General features: G+C 48.7%; 1 protein-coding gene across 28 annotated transcripts in view; it reads right to left on the bottom strand.

The window, feature by feature from the left end:
- Positions 1-3,157: 3,157 nt before the first annotated feature.
- wnk1b (WNK lysine deficient protein kinase 1b) overlaps positions 3,158-21,098 on the bottom strand; it is a 94,351-nt gene continuing 76,410 nt past the window's right edge. For 14 of the 28 annotated variants that reach the window (XM_086147218.1, XM_086147230.1, XM_086147219.1 and 11 more), the window contains 16 exons: positions 19,837-20,162; positions 19,630-19,691; positions 19,380-19,430; positions 17,238-17,321; positions 17,085-17,121; positions 16,912-17,000; positions 16,548-16,823; positions 14,370-14,632; positions 14,223-14,298; positions 14,023-14,152; positions 13,392-13,583; positions 13,011-13,103; positions 10,177-10,218; positions 8,810-8,982; positions 6,174-6,230; positions 3,158-4,860 (listed from right to left, as the gene is read on the bottom strand). In XM_086147218.1, coding sequence (XP_086003344.1) covers positions 4,438-4,860; positions 6,174-6,230; positions 8,810-8,982; positions 10,177-10,218; positions 13,011-13,103; positions 13,392-13,583; positions 14,023-14,152; positions 14,223-14,298; positions 14,370-14,632; positions 16,548-16,823; positions 16,912-17,000; positions 17,085-17,121; positions 17,238-17,321; positions 19,380-19,430; positions 19,630-19,691; positions 19,837-20,162 — 2,374 coding nt within the window. In that variant the 3' untranslated portion in view covers positions 3,158-4,437. Of the gene's footprint in view, positions 4,861-6,173; positions 6,231-8,809; positions 8,983-10,176; positions 10,219-13,010; positions 13,104-13,391; positions 13,792-14,022; positions 14,153-14,222; positions 14,299-14,369; positions 14,633-16,547; positions 16,824-16,911; positions 17,001-17,084; positions 17,122-17,237; positions 17,322-19,379; positions 19,431-19,629; positions 19,692-19,836; positions 20,163-21,098 lie in introns of those variants that run through there. The other 14 variants (XM_086147226.1, XM_086147233.1, XM_086147247.1 and 11 more) reach the window with 8 other exon arrangements.

The raw sequence follows: 21,098 nt of genomic DNA, 5'->3' as shown, positions 1-21,098 counted from the left end.
TCAATCAGGCTGCTTTCCTGCTTGGTCTTTCCTTCCCCTCTTCCCTCCTTCCTCCCTTCCTTCCTGCCTTCCTTCCTCAGGCCTCGCCACCTTATTCACCGGTTGCCATGGTGACAGACACGCTGACCTCACATCCGGTTAAAACAGGCAGGATTTTTGGCAGCGAAGCTCGGTGCTGCCCCCTTGTGGACAAGAGAGGTACTGCAAGAGACCGGATCTCAATGGGATTCAAATCTTTCTGCAGGATTTGCTCTGAAACGATGGAAACATATTATAATGACAAAAAAAGTTGGATTTACCTCTAATTAATTTATCATCAACATCAAAAGAACACATTTTGAATATGTTCTATTCCTTTCAGGGGCCACAGCCAATCATCTGTCATCTAAAACCCCTCTGGTTTCCAGTCCTCCTTCCCTCCATCCATAAACCTCCTCTCTGGTCTTCCTCCAGACCTCCTTCTGCCCAGATCTTCACCATACCCATGCCCAAACCATCTCAGTGTGACTTTATCACCAGAACATGTAACAGGTGCCGTCCCTCTGAAGGACTCCTTCCTGATCTCCGCATCCTCCTGAGAACCTCCACGTCTTCTCCTCGGTGTCTCCAAACCGTTCCCTTTCCAACCACACGTTCCTCCACCTTCTTCTCCACCCTCTCCATAAGGATCGTTGTGGATTTCCTGGACTCTGACAGCTCATTGGGAAGATGAAACAGGAAAAAAAAAGGGAATAAAACTACAAATCCCAGCATGCTTGATCTCGCCGCATCGCCGAAGACGAGTCCGACGTCCACGAGGAAGCAATGAAGCGCATCCAAACCGATTCATTTAAACAACTTTTATTTATTAAGTCTTTACAAATAAAGTAACAAATTTCATAGCGCAAAGCGCAAAGTTTTTTTTTCTTTTTTTTTAATATGAAGCTTGAACACTCTATACTTAGTGCAAAACATACCGTTAAAGGCTGCCGATGACTCCCGACGCGCAGGTCTTTCATTCATCCGTTCGCTCATTCACTCATTCGTGTTTCTAAAGCGACCACGACGTGGAATACCGGAGCGTGAGACCGCCGGGCCAAATGTTAGCGCAAATGTCTGGATGAGGGGATGAATCCGAGCGAGGGGAGGGGAGGCAAACGCCGAGCTCCGCGTCGGTTAGACGTCGAGTGCTTCTACAGTCAAACGCGAAAAAGGGGGTTCCCAGCGGTTAAAACACACTGTCAATGAGTCAAAAGATAAACCTTTACACTTCCGGAGCGTTGGTTAAGAACGCGGCCCGTTCACAGTAAACGACCTGCGCCGCGACCCCAAAAGGATCGTGTCGATCGAACCGGATCCTCAGAGCGACGCCGGCAACGACGTCGCTTTAAATAATATTGCATTTTCGGCCGCCGCGCCGACTTCCGGCCCGCTTCTGCCGCGGTTTGAGGCCGCAAAGCGAAAATAAACTTGTTTTTTTCTTCCCCCCCGTTCCAGCATTTAAGACGGGGGTCGATTCGACGTCGCGACCGACAGAAGGACGAGAACCAAAAGCGGAGCGGCTTCATGATTATTCACAGCTTCAAACCAAACTCGCCTAGTAGTAGTAGTAATAGTAGTACTAGTAGTAGTAGTAGTAGTAGTAGTAGTAGTAAAAGTTTTTCTTTTTTTTAAATTCATGAGAAAACATCACAAAAATATAGGCGTCGAGCTATTTTGTCCACGAGTGAACGTTACAAGGTATCTTCTGTCATGCGTTGATCTGAAACCGAGTCCCGGCGGAAGACGGCGGTTTCCGAAGGGCGTCGGAGAAAGTAGCAGAGTCTGTACCGGATTCTGGCGGAGACGAAGAAAAGCCCGGAGGCGAGCGGGATCTCCGGGCCGGTCAAGCGGATGAGAGCGGGCGGGACGGAGCTTCGGGCTCGTTCCCGACGGGAGGCGGCGGAGATGTTTGCTAGACGGGAACGCTCTACCACCGAGATCTAGCCGGCGTGAATGTGCACATTCAATCCGATCCAATGGAGACGGGAGAGTATCATATTTGTCAGGTTCACAAAGACACCAAATACAGACGTAAAGCTCAAATGTCTATTATTAATATTTTCTGTCCAGAATTTTTATATACCTCTATCACAGTAGAGCTAAAATATTACATATAGATACATATACACACACATATGTGTGTGTGTGTGTATATGTATTGTAGTTGGATGCGTCCACTGTCGACTGTATGCCGCACCCGGGCCGGAGCCCTTCAGTACAGAGTGGTCCAAGCTTCCAGTACAATCCGGATCAACTCGCTCCAAACAAAAACACACCCTCCATCCCCGTTTGCCCGTATTGACGGTCGAAAACCTGAAAATAAAAAAAAAAATTAAAAAAAAAAGAGGAAAAATGGCACTATCAAGACTTTCGGCGGACTCCGTTCGCGTAAAGCTATCGGGACACGCGCTACAAGCTCCGCGATCGATAATCCATATTCGTCGGCCGAGATTTTCACCCGCGTCCGATTGGATGGTATCGATCTGACGTTTATTTCATTGGCCAGAAAACGGTTTCCCATAATATCACACTGTTCTTTCATCGCGGGCGCTTGAAACGCCTCCGACCGTTGGATAATCCGGACATTTCTTCCGCCTAGAGCTCGAATCCGAGTACAACCGCCAACTCGCCGTATGTGTGTGTGTGTGCGCCTGTGTGTGTGTGTGTGTGTGTGTGCTTTACTGTCGCCGACCCGAGAGAAGCAACAAGATGGGAGCAAGGCACTGGTGAGGAGCTCCGGCGTTCACCGGATGACGGGGGAAAAGAGGGGAGGACAGGGATAATAACATAAAATAAAATAAAAAAAAATAATTCTGTTTCAAGTACATTAAAATGGACACCATTGGTTTATACATTCACATTCATCTAACAGAACCAGGAGGCCGTGAGGGGGGAGGGGCTATTTAAAGTGTCTGATATATAAGTACTGTAATAAGAAAAAAAGATAGTTAGCATTACTTTATTATTTAAATCTTAACTATTCTGCAGTTCAGTCCTCTCTGTGAGTGTGGGGGGTCCCGGCCCTGCGAGCAGATAAGGCATCATTTATTTATTTTTTTCATTTTTATTTTTTTTTTGTTCTTAGCGGCTAAATGTGAGGAAAGTGGGAATTTTTTTTTTTTTAATTTTTTTGTTTTGTTTCTATTTTCACATTTTCTTCCCAACAGGTGTTTTTTTTTTTTTTTAAATTTTAATCGAAAGCGAGAACAACCCCCCCCCCCCCCCTCCTCCGCACCATCCGTGACATATCCACCCCCCTTGCTCGCGAGAAAAAAAAAAAAAAAACAACAACAAAAAAAAAAAAAAAACAGCAACAATCACAGTGTTTCCACATCGTGCGTGGACGTGCGCGTCGAACGGGTCCGTGGACTGAGCGCGGTTCTGTTTGTCTTCGTTTCTCTTTAAATAGCACAAAAATCATCATCAACAACAATCAGGAAAAGAATGTACATTGCAACGACGTCGACCCAACCTAGCGTCGGTTTTAAGGACGCCTACGCTGCTTTCATGGCTGCTATGCCTCCAGCAAGGTGTGTGTATTTACATCTGTGTGTGTGTGTGTGTGTGTGTGTGTGTGTGTCGAACGGCAGAATAAAGGGGAAGCAAACAAAACAACCCGAAAGTAAAATGGAATCATCCGAGCCGAACCGGGGAGGGAATCGCTGTCACGTCCACGGAAAAAAAGGCCACTTTTGAGTTCTCCGGCTCTTCTAGTTTGGGTTTCTTCAATCTCAAAAAGGTTTCTGCTGTTATTGCTTCAAAATGGAAACGACGGATTGGGAGCGGGGGGGCGTTCGCCATTTCCTGTCGGCGAGGAAGGCCGAGTAACCGACCGTCTTTTCAGAGAATGTGTAAAAAGTGAGGTGGGAGATTTGGAGCGCTGCACTAAAACCCCGGTGAATCTTTCCACGTGCATTAAATCTGTTCTTAGCCGTGATCATCTGTGCTTTTAAACAAAGAGGAGAACGCAGGAGACGTCCCGCCTCTCATCCGCCGCTAGTTGCAACCGCCGCCGGATGAACGTTAACGTTACGGGCGCCGGTTTACGCGAACAGCCGATAAGAAGCGAGGATCCGGGAGCGATGAAGCCTCCAGCGCGTCCGGCTGGACTCCTCTGAGACCTTCTCCCACCTAAAGCGTCGCACCGACGCCTTCCGCCCCGTGTAACACCGCTTTCTAGCTCTCGGAAAACATTAACGCGCCTTTTCCGAACCTCTTTGGCCTTGAAACGCGAGTCCGTATCTTTCCACGCGCGGCCGCCGAAATCCAGAATCGCCCGATTCTCCGTTTCCTTATTCTTCATTTACCGTTCGCGTCACCTCTCGGTCGGGTCGGCGCTCGAAATTCAAGCTCCGGTCTCAACTCCGCTCCGATCCAGTCCGGTTCGTTCCGGTCGGGCCGTGGTTCCGCCGCGCCCTATGTGGTCCTCACGTTGGGTCCTCCCGGGTTGCTGACGGACTTCTGTAAGGAGTTGGACATGCCGAAAGCCTGGAGGGGGCCTTGACCGGGGATCTGTCCGGCCGGGAAAGGCCCGAGGGGCTGGGAGGCGCTGACCAGCAGGGGCCCAGGCGGCGTCAGGGCCTGGTGCGGCGCCGACAGGGCGTGGGCCGGGCCGGACCACTGCGCGCTGTAGGCGGTGGTGGGAGTGTAGGGAATGAACTGAGGCTGGGGTTGGGGTGGCGTGGGGGAGGCGGCCGGCTGGCACAGGGAACCCTTGCGGGCGGCCAGGGAGGTAGCGGACGCCGGGTTGGCGGCGAGGTGGGCCGAACCCCCCATGCTGCTCGGGCACAGCTGGCCGGGAGCCGAGTACTTCCTGCCCAGGCTGGCGGACTGGATCACCTGGGGACGACGAAAACAGGAAGTCGATCGGGGGAAAAAAAGGGACGCTGATGTAAAATGTAATGTAATTGATGTATGTAATGTATGTCCTCTATTGTAAGTCGCTTTGGATAAAAGCGTCTGCCAAATGCAATGTAATGTAATGTAATGAGAGGCGGCCCGTCGACCGGTTGCTAGGCAACCAGAAGATGGAGTCATAGAACCGTTCACTCGCTCATCCACACTACCGTCATTGAGCGTTCCTGAATATATCAATAATAATAACAGAATAAATCTATGTGTACATATATAGGCTGCACTTTTCTGTAAACCACAGAAACATAATCATTTATTTTTTACGTTTTAATTAACATATACTGGTAACATCCACATATATGCACTGGAAATGCTTTTTTCCCCCCAACAGTGGCTGTAACACGGCTGATGAAAAAGGTGAATAATAAATAAGGCAACGAAAAGTCCATCCAATTTCTGTCCCCGCTTTGTCTATCTTGGTCTTCCTCCTGCGCACTAAAACCGTCAAAGTCGTCTTCTTCCGTGTCGGAATTGAACGGCCTCAGAATTTTACGCTCATTTCGTGACCAGGCTAAATGTTTTGTCATCGTGAAGCTGTTCAGCTCCCCCAAAAAATCCATAAATTAGCTGTATTGTTGTTTGTGTTCAAAGCGTGTGAAAAGTAGCGGCTTCTAATCCAGAAATGATGGTTCGTTTGTTTTGTTTTTTGTACAGTTTCATGCAAAAAGGCCGTAAATAACATATTAATGCTAAATGGCATCTTTAGAAGGATCTCATAGGGATTATCTTCTTTTCCAGACAATTGAGCGCACCTGAATATAAGCCTACAGATAACTTAATAAATCTATGTGTACATATAAAGGCTGCATGTTGTAATATGAGATATTTACACAGGAACATTTTTTAGCTGTTAGCTGATCGCTATCTTGGTCTTCCTTCTGCGCGCTAAAACCATTAGAGTTGGTCTCAGAACTTCACCGTCCTTTCATGGGTCCGATGTGACGAGGCTAAATGTTTTGGCGCCGTGAAGCTCGTTAGCCCCAAAAATTAGCCGCATCCTTGTTTAAGCCGCAGTCTTCAAAGCGTGTAGAAAAAATAAAGCGGCTTATAGTCTGGAAATGACGGTCATAGGCAGCTTTAGCGGAGCTCCTGCATGTTTTGGAGCTGCGGGACGCCAGAGAACATGCAGACTCTACAAGGAACGATATTTGGTTGGAGGCAGAAGGAGCGCTAACTCGCTGCTAACAAGGCCGGCCGATAGCGACACTTTCAAGCAAAAGACTGGCGTTAGCGCTCACCTCGAAGCTGTGTCCCTGGGCCGGCGTCTGCTGCAGCTGTTTGCCACTTCTCTTACCCTGAAAAACAGGGTCAGCGCTATTAGCTCACCTAAACCCCAACGCGAGAAGCGCTACAGTTAAAAACACAACGTAGAGTTTCCTAGGTTGAAACTTGTACACTTTGCAGCATTTTCAGACAACTCTTAGCGTAGCAATGAGAATTTAGCGGGGGTCGGTGCACCGCAAAGACAAATCACCTTGGGTAAACATCAGCGGCTGCGGGGAGAGGCCAGACACTCTACAACTGCAGTGTTGGCTTTAGCTTCACGAAATAAAATAACAGTAAATCACAAAGAGCCGCGCTGTATCGCAGCTCCGGAGAGTTTTATCGTGGCCTCTATTTAGTTTTTAATCTTGCGAATGAATCTCCCGTAGGTTGGAACAGGGTGAACCGGAGGTGACCCGGGATGGAACCCTGGGGGACGCCGTGCTGCGTTTTTTAAGAAAAAAACGTGACGTATTTCCTGCAGCACTCTAAATACACTTTTGTTCTTTCTCCAGCGGGGGCTTAGCGCGCTCTGCTATTCATGCCAACGGTAATGGCATGAATAATAAAAAATAAGCAGCGAGCATGTCGCTCTTCATCCATTTTTGATTGTTGAACCATCTCATCCTGCGTCGCTCTTTGTATTTGAAAAGCTGCCGCGTGACGATATGATATTTAAATTTGGATTAAAGAATTTCATCACCATTATCTGAGACGACCAACTTAATACGACTTACTGTGTTTACATCATTGCGTGCACTTTAGCGGTCTAAAACGGGTGTCAAACTCATTTTCACCGATGGCCACGTCAACGTAACGGTTGCCCTCAAAGGCTCACATTAACGGTAACAGAATGAAAAGAACTAAATGTGACGTAAAATTAATGTAACTACTCCTAAATGTTAAATAAGTCTGAATTTATGACTCAAATCCACAATCGACAAATGCATTCCCATCTGTCTCTCTCAATCCCACTTGTTGAAAATGATGGCACGTCGTGTGATTTCTTTCTTAATATTTGAATCCCTTCATCGGAATTTTGTCGAGCAAAAATAGACATAAAAAGGAAGAAAAGGAACAGACTTTGTTGCTAAAGATGACGTGAGAGAGGCACTTGGCAAAATGAAGCCGTGCATTTCTGAACTGGTCAACGGCAGAAGTTACGCTGATTTGCAGTAAATATTCCCATATTCAACACAGGGATGTTGACGTGAAACATAGATCTATACAGTGATCCCTCGCTAAAACGCGGTTTACTTTTCACGGTTTCGCTACTTCACGGATTTGCATGGTGCATTGTGTTCTGCATTCTGATTGGCTAAAAAGTCACTCCGCTTCTTCTCTACCTGTGCGTCAATAACGTTGCAGTTTAACATGTACACGTACGTAAAACAGCTTGCCAAATTTACATGACGTACGTGCAAATTCTCTCGCAATTTCGAGTTTCTCTAAAACCCATCATGTTGACAAAACGCTCTGGAGCGACAAAAGCACCTTGCAGGGCCCAAAAGGCAGCGGAAGATGCTATCTATGGCAGATAAAGTTAAACTTCTGGACATGCTAAGGGAAGCTAAAAGCTATGCGGCTGTAGGTCGGCATTACGGAATTAATGAATCTTCCGTTTCTTCCATAAAGAAGGAAGAAAAAAACATAAGGACGACAGCAGCGATAAGTTTGGCAGCAGCAATAAGGTGGCGGTGGGCGGAGCTAACCTCCGCAATTTGAAGCCTTCTGTTCACACTGATGATTAAAATTATTATTTGACAGTACAGTACAGAAGTTATTTGATGAAAAAAACGTTTCTAAAGTACAGTACTTTTATTTGTAAAACAAATGATTGAGCCTGTAAAATGGTTTGTTCTTTCTTTTCAATGTATAATAGAGTATTTAATTGTATAATAATTGTGAAAAAAATTAAAAGGAAAAATAAGGGTATATGGTATACCCTTGTTTTTGGCGGGGGTTACGTTCCAATAAGAAACCGTGATAGGCAAAATCCGTGAAGTAGAAACCTTTATTTTTTTTTTACAACTATTATACAATTAAATACTGTATTATACATTGCTGCTGTCGTCCTTATGTTTTTTTCTTCCTTCTTTATGGAACGAACGGAAGATTCATTTGCACGTACGTCATGTAAATTTGTCAAGCTGTTTTACGTACGCGTACATATTAAACTGCAACGTTATTGACGCACAGGTAGAGAAGCAGCGGAGTGACTTTTTAGCCAATCAGAATGCAGAACACAATGCACCATGCAAATCCGTGAAGTAGCGAAACCGTGAAAAGTAAACCGCGTTACAGCGAGGGATCGCTGCACTGTATCTCGAATTTGGAAAAATCACATTTCATTTTTCCAATAAAGAAGCTTTGGGTGAATGCGCTTATGAAACCGATGGGTTCGGTACCTGCGACAAGGTTAAGAACCACTGTCTTAAGACAATCGGGCCGCATAAAATGACGCGGCGGGACATTATTTGGCCCGCGGGCCTGTAGTTTGACCCATGTGCTCTAAAACCGACTACCAGTTAGCGCTTCATCATCTCCATTTCCATAAATAAAAGCTCTGCGGCGAACCCGAAGCGGGTCGAATCAGAAACCAGCGTCCGACCTGTGAGAGGTTCATAGCGTCTCTGGCCCAGTTGTCCACCAGTTTGTGCAGGTCGTCGGTGAAGGTGCCTTTCCTTTGGTGGGGGGCCGACGCGTTGGGGGCCAGACACTGAGACCCCCCCTGGCTCTGACCCAGACCTCCAGAGCCGCCCACCGCATTGGTGCTACTGGTCCCTGCGGGCGCAGAAAGACGGAGAACGTCAGGCGGGGATCCGTCCGGAAGCGGCGGGACGTCCGATACGAGATGAGAGGTCGCGGATGAGAGGTCAGAGGTTTTAGGGCGGGTCGTCATGATCGGGGAATAAATACGTTTAGTTTGGAACAGGGAAGGAACGAGATCATGGCTCATCTCAGTTTTGTCACGTCTCCGCGGCTTCTGTTTCGTCGCTTTGCCTGGTCTTGCGCAGCAGATGGCGCCGGAGCTCTGCAGCAGCGATGACGTGCTTTGTGGCCTCGCCGTCATTGAAGGGCGCAAAAAAAAAAAACCTGCGCACCTTTAAACCCACCGGGGCGTCTGCATTAACGTGCATTTTGCAGAAAATGCGTTTGTTTTCCCCATCTGCGCACCTCTCTGACGAACCCCTTGCACAAAATGGCAAATGTCGAATTACGATAAGAATTCTCACAAAAAAAGCTCCCAATATTTAAGAGCGGGGCTTCAGGGTGCCTCATAAAGATAGTTCGATTAAACCCTTCCAGCGAATACGGTGTCATTTCAAAGTAAAGGAAAACAATGCATGTTAATAGTCGGCCAATAAATATAAAACCTTAAAGCTTTATCTTTAAAGCTCGGTGTTAAATCCAGATCGTATTTCCAGCACGAGGTGGTGGATTATCTTCAGACACGAACAAAAGCCTCGCTGACTGGCCGGGAAATGTCACGTCCGACCGAAGGGCGAGGCAAACAAGTCAAAAGACAAAAAACTGTCACGTCATGCTAAGTAAAATGGAGGAAAATAAAAAAAATGAGGAGATGCTGAGTCGTGACTGACTGCAGCAGCAGCGGCGGCGGCAGCAGCAGCAGCAGCAGCATGGAACTCTGGGAAATGTATTCCAGACCACAAGCCATGACAAGGAAGGAGAGGACTGGGGGGGGGGTTCCATGGCGGAGGAGTGTGTGTGTGTGTGTGTGTGTGTGCGCATGCGACGTGGATGTGAATCGATAAGGTCAGTTCAGTCATTTCAGCCGTCCCTTCGGATTTCCTTTTCGGCTCCTCTAGAGAAGCACGTCTGACTTTTCCACGTCGGCGCGGCTGAAATAAATGAAATGATGTGGAATCTGGCGGGAGGGCGGATTAGCGAGGAGGACGGAGGGACGGATGGACGGACGGATGGAGGGGAGGGAAGACCAAAAAGAGAGATAGTTACTACAAAGCTGGTTGCAGGGGCAGACTTTTTTCACCATCTTCCCTGTGTGGCCAGAAGACAGTGATTGGAGGAGAGTCAAGAGTTAAAGTCCCGTCCGACACCACATCACATCCCGGCACGGACGCTTGGCGGCGAGGTTTAAGTCGCCCAAATCCCGTCTCCTCGGCGCCGCCCCCGTCTCACGGTCCGGCACGCCGTCCGTCGGACCGGGACGTTCAACCGCAGACGGACATGAGAGAGTGATTTTCAAATTTCAGCTGTGATAAATGAATTTTTGGAGGCTCTGCAGAAGCAAATGTTAGCCTTTTATTCCTTTAACGGATGTAATTACGATTTTTATGTATTTTTTTTTTTTAGCCCATATTTAACGCCGTATTTGGCTTCCCATCGCTTTTTCGATCGCGAAATTAGTGATTTTCTGAACCGAAATGAAGAAAAACAGCCGACGGCAATTTCCGATTTGTGACGGGAAGCGAAAAAAGTGTGATATGCAAATCAGGACTTTTTACTGAGCTGATGCCCCAGATCAGGTTAGGCACCAAGTTAGGCTATGCAGTGTGTGTGTGTGTGTGTGTGTGTACGTTTGCGTATGTCTGTCAAAAAAAAAAAAAAAAAAAACACTAACCCAAGCTTACTGTTCTGTATATTTCCTGTGTATCTTGTATTTGCAGGTGTTATTTGCAGTCCTTATGTCCTCTATTGTAAGTCGCTTTGATTAAAAGCGACTGCCAAATGTAATGTTATGTAAAATAACTGGTTTCGCGTGTCATCCGTGTTTCTATATTTAGTTTTATTTAGTTTTTTATTTTCGTTTTATCCACCCCCTTGTATTTTTTAATTTGATCTCATTTTTACTTGTTTCGAGTTTTATCTACTGCTTCCGTTCTTCTTCTTCTTCTTTCGGCTTTTCCCTTCAGGTGTCGCCACGGCGAGTCAACCTTCTCCATCTAACCCTATTCTCTGGATCCTCCTCTCTCACACCAACTACCTTCATATCTTCTCTCACGACGTCCATAAATCTTCTCTTTGGTCTTCCTCCAGACCTCTTGCCTGGCAGCTCCAATTCCAGCATCCGTCTACCAATATATTCTCTATCCCTCTTCTGTCCATGACCCAACCATCTCAGTCTGGCTTCTCTGACCTTCTCTCCAAAACATCTGACATGTGCTGTTCCTCTGATGGACTCATTCCCGATCCTCTCCATCCTGGTCACTCCCAAAGAGAACCTCAACATCTTCATCTCTGCAACCTCTAGTTCTGCCTGCTGTCTTTTGGTCATTGGAACAGTTTCTAGTCCAAACATCATCGCTGGTCTCACCACTGTCTTGTACACCTTTCCTTTTATTCTGGCTGAAAGTCTTCTATCACATAGTACCCCTGACACTTTTCTCCACCCATTCCAACCTGCTTGGATCCGTCTCTTCACTTCTTTTCCACACTCTCCGTTGCTCTGGACTGTTGACCCTAAGTACCTGAAATCCTCCAGCTTCTTGATCTACACTCCCTGTAGCCTCACCGTTCCACCCGAGTTCCTCTCATTCACACACATATATTCTGTCTTGCTGCCACTAACTTTCATTCCCCTCCTTTCCAGAGCATACCTCCACCTCTCTAGATGTTCCTCTACCTGTTGTCCGCTCTCACTACAGATCACAATGTCATCCGCAAACATCATGGTCCATGGAGATTCCTGTCTAACCTCATCTGTCAGCCTATCCATCAACATTGCGAACAAGAAGGGGCTCAGAGCTGATCCCTGATGGGGTCCCACCTCCACCTTGAACTTCTCGGTTACCCCTACAGCACACCGTACCAGTGTCTCACAGCTAGCATACATGTCCTGCACCAGTCTAACATACTTCTCTGTCACTCCAGACTTTATCTACTGCTTCCGTACTGTCTTTAATTTAATCTCATTTTCACCTGCTTTTAGTTTATCTATTGTTTTTTAATTTGATCTCATTTTATTGTTGTGCTGTGCTCTGCTTTGCTTGTAAACTTGTCGACCCTGAAAATGAGGGAGACCTCAGTGGTCTTACAAGTATAAATAAAGGTTTGATATTCACAGCGTTTCCGTTCTCATATCCGTCAGTGTGTCGGGCATTGAACACCGTGAGACAGGAGTGGACGCCGCCATTTTCGGGGGGTGAAGGCGGGACACGTGACGGGGGGGCGGAGTCTGAGGCGGTGCAGCCACGGCGCCGGTCGGCTTCAGCTGCGACGCCCGCCGTTTTTAAGCGCGTCCAAATGAAAGTCTCGTGCGCGGTTTTTCCCGTGAGGTGTCTGCACCGGCCTCAGAGTCTTGTTTTCGGGGGACGGTTCTGAGGCTCCCCTGCAGCTCGCCGGTGCCGAAGCCCCTGAGGCTTTTCATTTTACTTTTATTTTTATTTTAAAATGCCGCTGACTCCTAGCTGAAAGTGAAATTAGCTCATCGGTCACCGTCCGTCGCTTCCCTTCCGGCGGTGAGGTAGAGGAGTGGGGGATCGTGGGGGGTTTGTGAGGAAGGAAGGGGTTTGAGCTGCAGGGGGTTCAGAAGCATCCATAAACATCTCCTCATCCACAACAGAACATCTGATTTACACTGAATTAAAAACGGTACATCGCGGGTGAAGGTTTGGAATTAAACTACCCGCGTTGGTGTTTGAGAGGAAGAACAAAACCTGGTGGGGGGAAAAAGAACGGGACGGGGGGGTTAAAAGTAAAGCATCAGAAATGTTTTCATCCGCCGGCGACGTCGGAGGCGGAGAAGGAAGGGAAGGGAAGGGAAGGGAAGGGGCGACCCGAGAAAACAAAATAAAAGAAGTTAAGAAAGAGAAGAGCAAAGAAATACACACAAAGAGCCAAGCAGGGCGTACTCAGAAAGCGCGTCCTCCTGCCGCCGGGCTTGATGGCCAAACGCTCCGAACCCCAGCTGAACTTTACACAGCCTGAAGAGAGGGAGGAGGGGGAAGGAAGAGGAAATTGAAGCAGCGTGGAGCGTGGAGAGGGTTCGGGGAGGAAGGGGCGGAAAGAGGTTAGAAAGGTAAGAATGGCAGCGGAGAGAGAAAAAGAGAGAGAAGATGTGAAAGGGGTAAAAAAAAGCATGGATGGATGGAAAGGGGGAGGTGAAGGAACACATAAGAATGCAACAAGTTAGTCATCACTCCATTCCTGCGCGAAGGGGCGGGACGGGCAAAGAATAACCGAAGGTACCGGCCGTCCCGAGGGGTTCCTACCTGGAGTGGGAGCGCAAAGGCCGGGCACGGAGAGCGCCGCCTCGCTGGTGTACGCCGAGCACAGGTTGTCGCTGGAAGGGGAGGGTTTGAGCGGCTGCAGGAGGCCGCCGGAGTCGGCTAATCCGCCCGGCGCTAACAGAGCCAGCTGGCCCGGGTACATGGTCGGGACGCTCTGGGCGGAGAGGGTGCTTCCTGCAGGGGGCGGAGGAGGACAAGGCGTGGACAGGAGGGGACAGAGCGGCGTCCACGCAAACGTAGCTAGCGTAGCCACACAGAAGAAAACGCAGAGATCGCAAAGAGAGAGAGACCGCCGTCATCCCGGACACACACACACACACACACATGAACACACACAGGTTGACGGACAGGGAGGGCAGTCAGAAGTGTTCAAGCTCCGAGCCTGCACCGACACACACGCCGACAAGCAGATAAACACACACACACACACATATATGCATAAACATAGAGATGGCGTGACATTAGAGCAAACTTAACTAAAAGAATTTTTTTTTTTTTTTTTTGTCATTCGCAGAATTTGGCGAGGATTTAGATCTGATCTCGGACCTTCGTGCACAACGCGTCCTTTGCAATCACTGCAACGGCGGGAGGTTCGGGTCGCCCCGCGGCCTACCTGGCTGTAGCGGACTCCTGCTGCCGTGCGTGGAGCTGGTTCTGGACGATTTGGAAGATTTGCTTTTGGTGGGTCGCCGTCTCCTTCCGGCCAGGGCGACCACCGGGGGGAGCACGGCCGCCGGCGGGACCTTGGACAGGAGCAGGTTTGCTCGGTTCTGCTGCGATTTACTGGCGAGGGGAACGGAGACGGGGTTCTACCTTTCCGAGCCGGGTGAACAGGCTGTCGATCTCCTCCTTCTGCCGCGAGTGCAGGGCCTGGATTTCCCGCATGTGTCTGCGGGTCACATCGGAGCAAGTCGGACCTCGAACCAAAACGCCGAAGGAGGCGAACGGAGGAGATCTTACTTTTCCCGGAGGCGGTTGACCTCCCGCTTGAAGTCCTCGTCCTCAAACTCCGAGTCGTTGTCGCTGCTGACGTAGGAGTTGTTGAAGGAGTTGTTGTTCAGCGTCGGCAGGGAGGTTTTGTGGGCGCCGTCCGAACCGGGGATCTGGACGGGCTCGCCGGGTCCGTTGGCGGCGGGCGGAGGACTCGGCCGCGGCTCCGGGCTCTGCTCTTGCGCCCGGCAGACGGAGAACCGGCCCACGCGGGCCTCCTGGTTGGTGGTGACCTTGAAAACATACACAGTGCTGAAACTGTCTCCATCCCTTTTCAACTCCGGTTCCTGCCACCTACAGAAGTTCTCCCATGACTCTTCCATCCTTGGATGCGTCAAGAGGAGTACAAAGAACTGCAACCAGAACTACTTCCTTCTCAACACCTCCAAGACCAAGGAGGCGGTTGAGGACTTCCGGAAGAATCGGAGGTGATGGGTACCATGAAGAGGTGATAGTGGACCCCTACAAGTACCTTGGGGTCCACATCAACAATAAAATGGCCTGCTAACACAACACTGATGCTCTCTACAGGAAAAGTCAGACCAGGATGTTCTTCTTGAGGTGGTTTGGGGTCTGAAGACCTTCGGTGCTCTTCTTGGGTATGGCGTGCTGGTTGGGCGGCGCCAGGACCGGTGGGGTCAACAGGCCGAACCTGGATGGTTCGGTCAATTTGTGTCCGTGGGAAGGGTGAAGGACAAACTATCCTGGCCAATCCTTCCCTTCCCCTCGCAGCGCCAGCTGTAGCTGACGTGCATTTTTCTTTCAGCCGACGGTTCATCCAACGCCGGTGCAGAACCCAATGCTACTTTGGATTCAGATTGGAGAACGGCACACAACTCGGACCGTCCGGAGGTGCATCTGTGCTTCCGCAACCTCACCACCTCACCCATTCACATCATCCACGAACTCTACTGTCTTTCTTATCCTTGTTCGTCCCAGATTTATTTTATTCTTGCCATTGCTATCGTCACTCTATTTACATTGTCGTTTAATTCTTCTTCTTCTTCTTTTGGCTTTTCCCTTCAGGTGTCGCCACAGCGAGTCAACCATCTCCATCTAACCCTATTCTCTGGATCCTCCTCTCTCACACCAACTACCTTCATATCTTCTCTCACGACGTCCATAAATCTTCTCTTTGGTCTTCCTCCAGACCTCTTGCCTGGCAGCTCCAATTCCAGCGTCCGTCTACCAATATATTCTCTATCCCTCCTCTGTCCATGACCCAACCATCTCAGTCTGGCTTCTCTGACCTTCTCTCCAAAACATCTAACATGTGCCGTTCCTCTGATGGACTCATTCCTGATCCTCTCCATCCTGGTCACTCCCAAAGAGAACCTCAACATCTTCATCTCTGCAACCTCTAGTTCTGCCTGCTGTCTTTTGGTCATTGGAACAGTTTCTAGTCCAAACATCATCTCTGGTCTCACCACTGTCTTGTACACCTTTCCTTTTATTCTGGCTGAAAGTCTTCTATCACATAGTACCCCTGACACTTTTCTCCACCCTTTCCAACCTGCTTGGACCCGTCTCTTCACTTCTTTTCCACACTCTCCGTTGCTCTGGACTGTTGACCCTAAGTACCTGAAATCCTCCAGCTTCTTGATCTCCACTCCCTGTAGCCTCACCGCTCCACCTGAGTTCCTCTCATTCACACACATATATTCTGTTTTGCTGCGACTAACTTTCATTCCTCTCCTTTCCAGAGCATACCTCCACCTCTCTAGATTTTCCTCTACCTGTTGTCTGCTCTCAATACAGATCACGTCATCCGCAAACATCACGGTCCATGGAGATTCCTGTCTAACCTCATCTGTCAGCCTATCCATCAGCATTGCGAACAAGAAGGGGCTCAGAGCTGATCCCTGATGGAGTCCCACCTCCACCTTGAACTTCTCAGTTACCCCTACAGCACACCGTATCAGTGTCTCACAGCTAGCATACATGTCCCGCACCAGTCTAACATACTTCTCTGCCTCTCTGTCGTTTAATTCTGGTTGGTGTCTCACAGCTAGCATACAAGTCCTGCACCAGTCTAACATACTTCTCCGCCTCTCTGTCATTTAATTCTGGTTGGTGTCTCACAGCTAGCATACATGTCCTGCACCAGTCTAACATACTTCTTCTAGGGCGGTCTCGTTCGGGACGCACCTGGAAGCGTCCGATGGTGGTGGTGGGCTTCGGGGACGGGCAGGGCGAGGTGAGAGGGGACGGCCGGAGGGTCTTCTGGGGAAGCCCGTCCACCACGTCCCCGTTACGTCCGCCGCCTCGCGCCCTCAGAGGGGACGAGCAGTCCTTGTGCAGCGTGTTCTCCGGGCTGGAGAGGCTGGAGGAGGACGAGGAGGACGAGGAGGACGAGGAGGTGGTGGAAGAAGACTCCGTGCACGCCGGACGCTGGGCGGAGGGCTCTTCGGTCGCCAGGGAAACCTACCGGAGGAAGCAGGGGGGAAGACGGGTGAGCAAAATAAAGACGGCGTTTTCTGATTAACTTCTCAATGATCTGAGAAGATCGAACCTGAAATCTCCCGAGCTTGATTCCACCGTGGGTCTGAGGAGGAAGAGGGGCGGCAGAAGACGCCGAGTCCTCCTCCGGGAACAGAGCGACTGTTCGGAAAGACCACGTGAACTTTAGAGCGGCGAGCGAAAAAACGGCGAGAAATAAATAAACGCGAACACAAAAACACCTACTCGGCTGTCCGACGGAGGCGACGCCGCTGTGGGAGGCCTGGGGTTGCCATGGAGACGGACACACCAATTAACAGACGTCATTTGTGAAATCTAAGAAGTTCATTTTTTTGTTCGCCTGTGTGTGTGTGTGTGTGTGTGTGTGTGTGTGTTTACCGGGGAGTGTGTGCTAACAGGGATGGTCTCAGGACTCAGCGCTCTCCTCAGCTGAGCGTCCAGGTCCTCTAAGGGCTGCTGGGACTGGAGGGGAGGGAGGACCGTTAGAGGAGCTCACAGGGAGGAAGATTAAACGCAACACACACACACACACACACACACACACACACACACACACACACACACACACACACGTGCAGACAGGCTGTGAGCACACGCGGCTTCAGCAACATTAAGGGATTTAAAAAAAAAAAAGGACGACACCAAAAAACAAAATGTACACGAGACGACGTCCTCACACACATAAGATGACCCGGTCAATGAAATGTTGGGAAGCGGTTGCTGAGGAAAAACACACAGACACACACACACACACACACACTCACACACACATTCACACACGCAGGTGAGGTCACGCAGAGGACACACACACCGACGCCTCTTGAAAAATAAATGACTTGAATGGGATACAGTCTGATCTCTCAACCCGGCAGGATCATCTTAATCAAGGAGGACAAGTCTCGCCCGTGGATGGGGGTGGAGGCGGCGGCGGCGGCGGCGGCGGCGAGGGCGCGGGGGGGACGAGGAGGGGGCGGAGTTACGTAAGAGGCGAGGAGCGACTGTCGGGTCTGCTTGAATGGAGGATCTATTTTTAGCAGCAGCATTCACAGACACAACAAAGCAGTCTGGGAAATAAAATCAGCTCGCTGCGTCTCCACCCTGAGGAATCTGTCTGCACCCCCGCGACACACACACACACACACACACACACACACACACACACACACACACACACACACACACACACACACACACACACACAGACGCGCATCCATCTTCGTCATGCACTCCTTCAATCGCAAATTCCTTGTATTCTCCTTTTTTCTCTCTCCACAGATCAAAGTGACGTTTGACGCTGGGATGAAAGTGTGGTGGACACACACACACACACACACACAGACAGATAGACAGCACACAGGTGCACAAACACACAGATGCGTGTACACAAACACAGACACACACACCTGCACTTTGCACTGTTGTTTTTAGTTTTGCTTATGAAGTGTGTGTTGTGTTAATTGGCTCTAAGGCTGAAATTTTATTTTTACATTTTACATAGTTATTTGGCAGATGGTTTTATCCAAAGCGACTTATAAAAAGTGCAATTTAGATTTTAAGAATAAATATTCACAGTTATTTTAAAAGAGCTAAATCTAAAAACAGTAAAACCTTGACTTAGGAGTTTAACTAGTTCTGCGACCTTGTAACTCAATTTGCTTGTGTCTAAAATTATTTTCCCCGTTGAAATGAATAGAAACGCTGTTACCTCGTTCCAGACCCTGCATTTGTTACATCTTTAGATTAAAAAATGTCCTATTTAAACTAAAAAAAAAAAAAAAAAAATTTTAAATGATGCATAAAAATAATAATACATAATAAAAAAGGAATGTAAAGAAATCAGCATTTTTTTTTTGAGAATTTTAATCGTGAAGATGGGATGGTGGTGGTGGCAGAGATGGATGAAGGAGTTTTTTTATTTGTTGCTCTATCCTTAACTTACAGGTTACACACTTCATGCTAAAATGTGTTGCTAAATGTAAATTTATGTCTAAACTCCATTTACGGATGGAGTGAAGCCGTTCCTCTTTCTAAAACCATCAAACCGTCCCCGACCGGATTGGAACGACTCCCGCATCAAATCACCGACAACAGCTTCTCCATCTCTTCACAGACGAGTCCACGTTTTTGCGTGATTTTCTCTGGGCTACCTAGCGGCGGCGGCGGCGGCGGCGCCTCCCACCGTCTCAAAACCCCACTTCACTGACAGCGGCGGCCATTACGGTATCAAAACGCTCATCCCGCTTGTTCCTAACGGAAAACTCCCAAGTTGCCGCACTCGTAAGTCAAGGTTCCACTGTGAATCATTGGACTTCAGGTCCTCAATGAGCTCCTCCAAGGTTTGACCCTGTTCATATGGACGACTTTGTTGATATGGACGGCGTTTCGAGCAGATCACGCGTTATCTGACCGCGTGTTAGTTCAGCGCGTGGCGTTAGGACACCCCAAAACAGACACAGCAAGACACTTATAAGGCTTGAAGACGTGACACGCCTGCGTAAGGAGTAGCAAAAAACAAAACACCTGTATTAGACAAGGTCCGGGGAAGGATGGCAGGAGTTCTGAAGGAGAGGCCTAATCCCGGTGGAGGGGGGAGGACAAAAAAAAAAAAGAGAAGCAATGAAAATGAGAAGAAACAGGAGATGTATGGAGAAGGTTATGGCGACGGAGTTCACGGGAGGGGGTTAGAAGAAGTTGGCATGGTGAACAGGTGATGAGGAAAGAGGTTAGATCATAGAGTCGATCGTAAAGCGGGTATTCCCGGAGTACTCACCGGCACCCTGGACAAGGGTGTCTTGGATGGAGTGGTCTGGACAAAGGGTGAGGCGGTGGTGACTGCAAACATGGAAGCAATACCGTCAAGTCCACGGCTAGCATACATGTCCTGCACCAGTCTAACATACTTCTCTGCCTCTCTGTCATTTAATTCAAGTCCCGAAGTGAAGGTATGGTTGAAGGAAGGGATCGACCGGGACCTTACCGGGCTGGGCGGGGGCGGAAATTGGCGTTCCAGGGCCTTGGATGGGGGCCGGAGACCCCAGCGCCAGGCTGGAGGGGGGCTGAGGGGGTCCGGACACCTGGCCCGAGCCCGCTGTGGTGACGGGTGCGGTGGAGGTTGGGCAGGTGCCCATCGGAGAGGAGGTACCTCCCGCCGGGCCTCCGGAGGCAGGGTCGGCAGCCGTCGGGTCACCTTGGGCGGAGGACGCCGCCGCCGCCGCACCCAGGTCCATGAAGAGGGACCGCAGCTTCTTCTCCAGAACTTGTATGTCATCCGGCTTGCCTTGAGACTCGACAGAGGCTTCACACCTGGAGGATACATTTATTTTTCAAATGAATCCACTTAAAAAGCTACTTTATTTGTTTAAAATACAAACGTTACATGTCCACTATTGAGCTTTTCAACAGCTTTTCAACGGAAAACGAAACAAATGTCTCTTAAGAATAAATAAAAACATCCGTTCAGTTATTTCTGTCAAAACCCACGTGAGCTTTGTTTTTTTTTAAATACATTAGCTTTAAAACTAAAGGCTCATTTGTGCTAAATTTTTCCAATCTGTCCGTATTTCCTGTTTTGGGGCAGCTCCCGAATGCACCAAACAGAGGAGCAATGTTGCACATTATGCTCAAAAAGTGACCGGCCAAAATGAACGGAGAAGAAGGAGGTCGATTTAACCAGGGAGAAAATTATCCAGTGTTTCCCAACCACTGTGCCGTGAGTGATCATCAGGTGTGGCGTGGAAAAATGCCCACTTTCACCCGATTGGTCCGAAAATTATTTATCCAACGCAAATAATGTGTCTTCCTATGTCTGTGTGGGCAGCGTGTCCATTCCATGGCAACGGTAGTGAATGAACCTGTGCGTCTGTGTATCAGAGTGATTAGTGACGCTTTGCGTGATACATTTTTAAAATAAAAAGTACTTGTGTCTGTGTAAACAAACAGGCAGGATTGTTTAAAACTACCAAGACGAGTGAGAAAGCAGTGAAAGCTGCTATAAAGTTGCTGAACTCGTCTCTAAATCCAAACAGCAAAACATTAATACGACCTGCCGGCAAAATCATTGTAGAGGAAAAGCTCGGCTCTGGCGTTGATAAAGAAATAGTCCGTTTCTCTCAAATAAAACCATTTTCAGACATATTGATGACGTGTCTTCCGACGTTGAAATAAGTGTTCTGGAAAAGTTGCACATCAGTGGAAAATTTGCATTGCAACTTGACAAATCTACAGATATTAGATATATTA

This window comes from Fistularia commersonii, chromosome 5, assembly GCF_037954325.1.
Source record: "Fistularia commersonii isolate RoL2024-O1a breed Wild chromosome 5, RoL_Fcom_v1.0, whole genome shotgun sequence".
Taxonomy (NCBI): Eukaryota; Metazoa; Chordata; class Actinopteri; order Syngnathiformes; family Fistulariidae; genus Fistularia; species Fistularia commersonii.
Note: the sequence above shows the minus strand (reverse complement) of the source record. Positions and strands in the feature narration are given on the sequence as shown.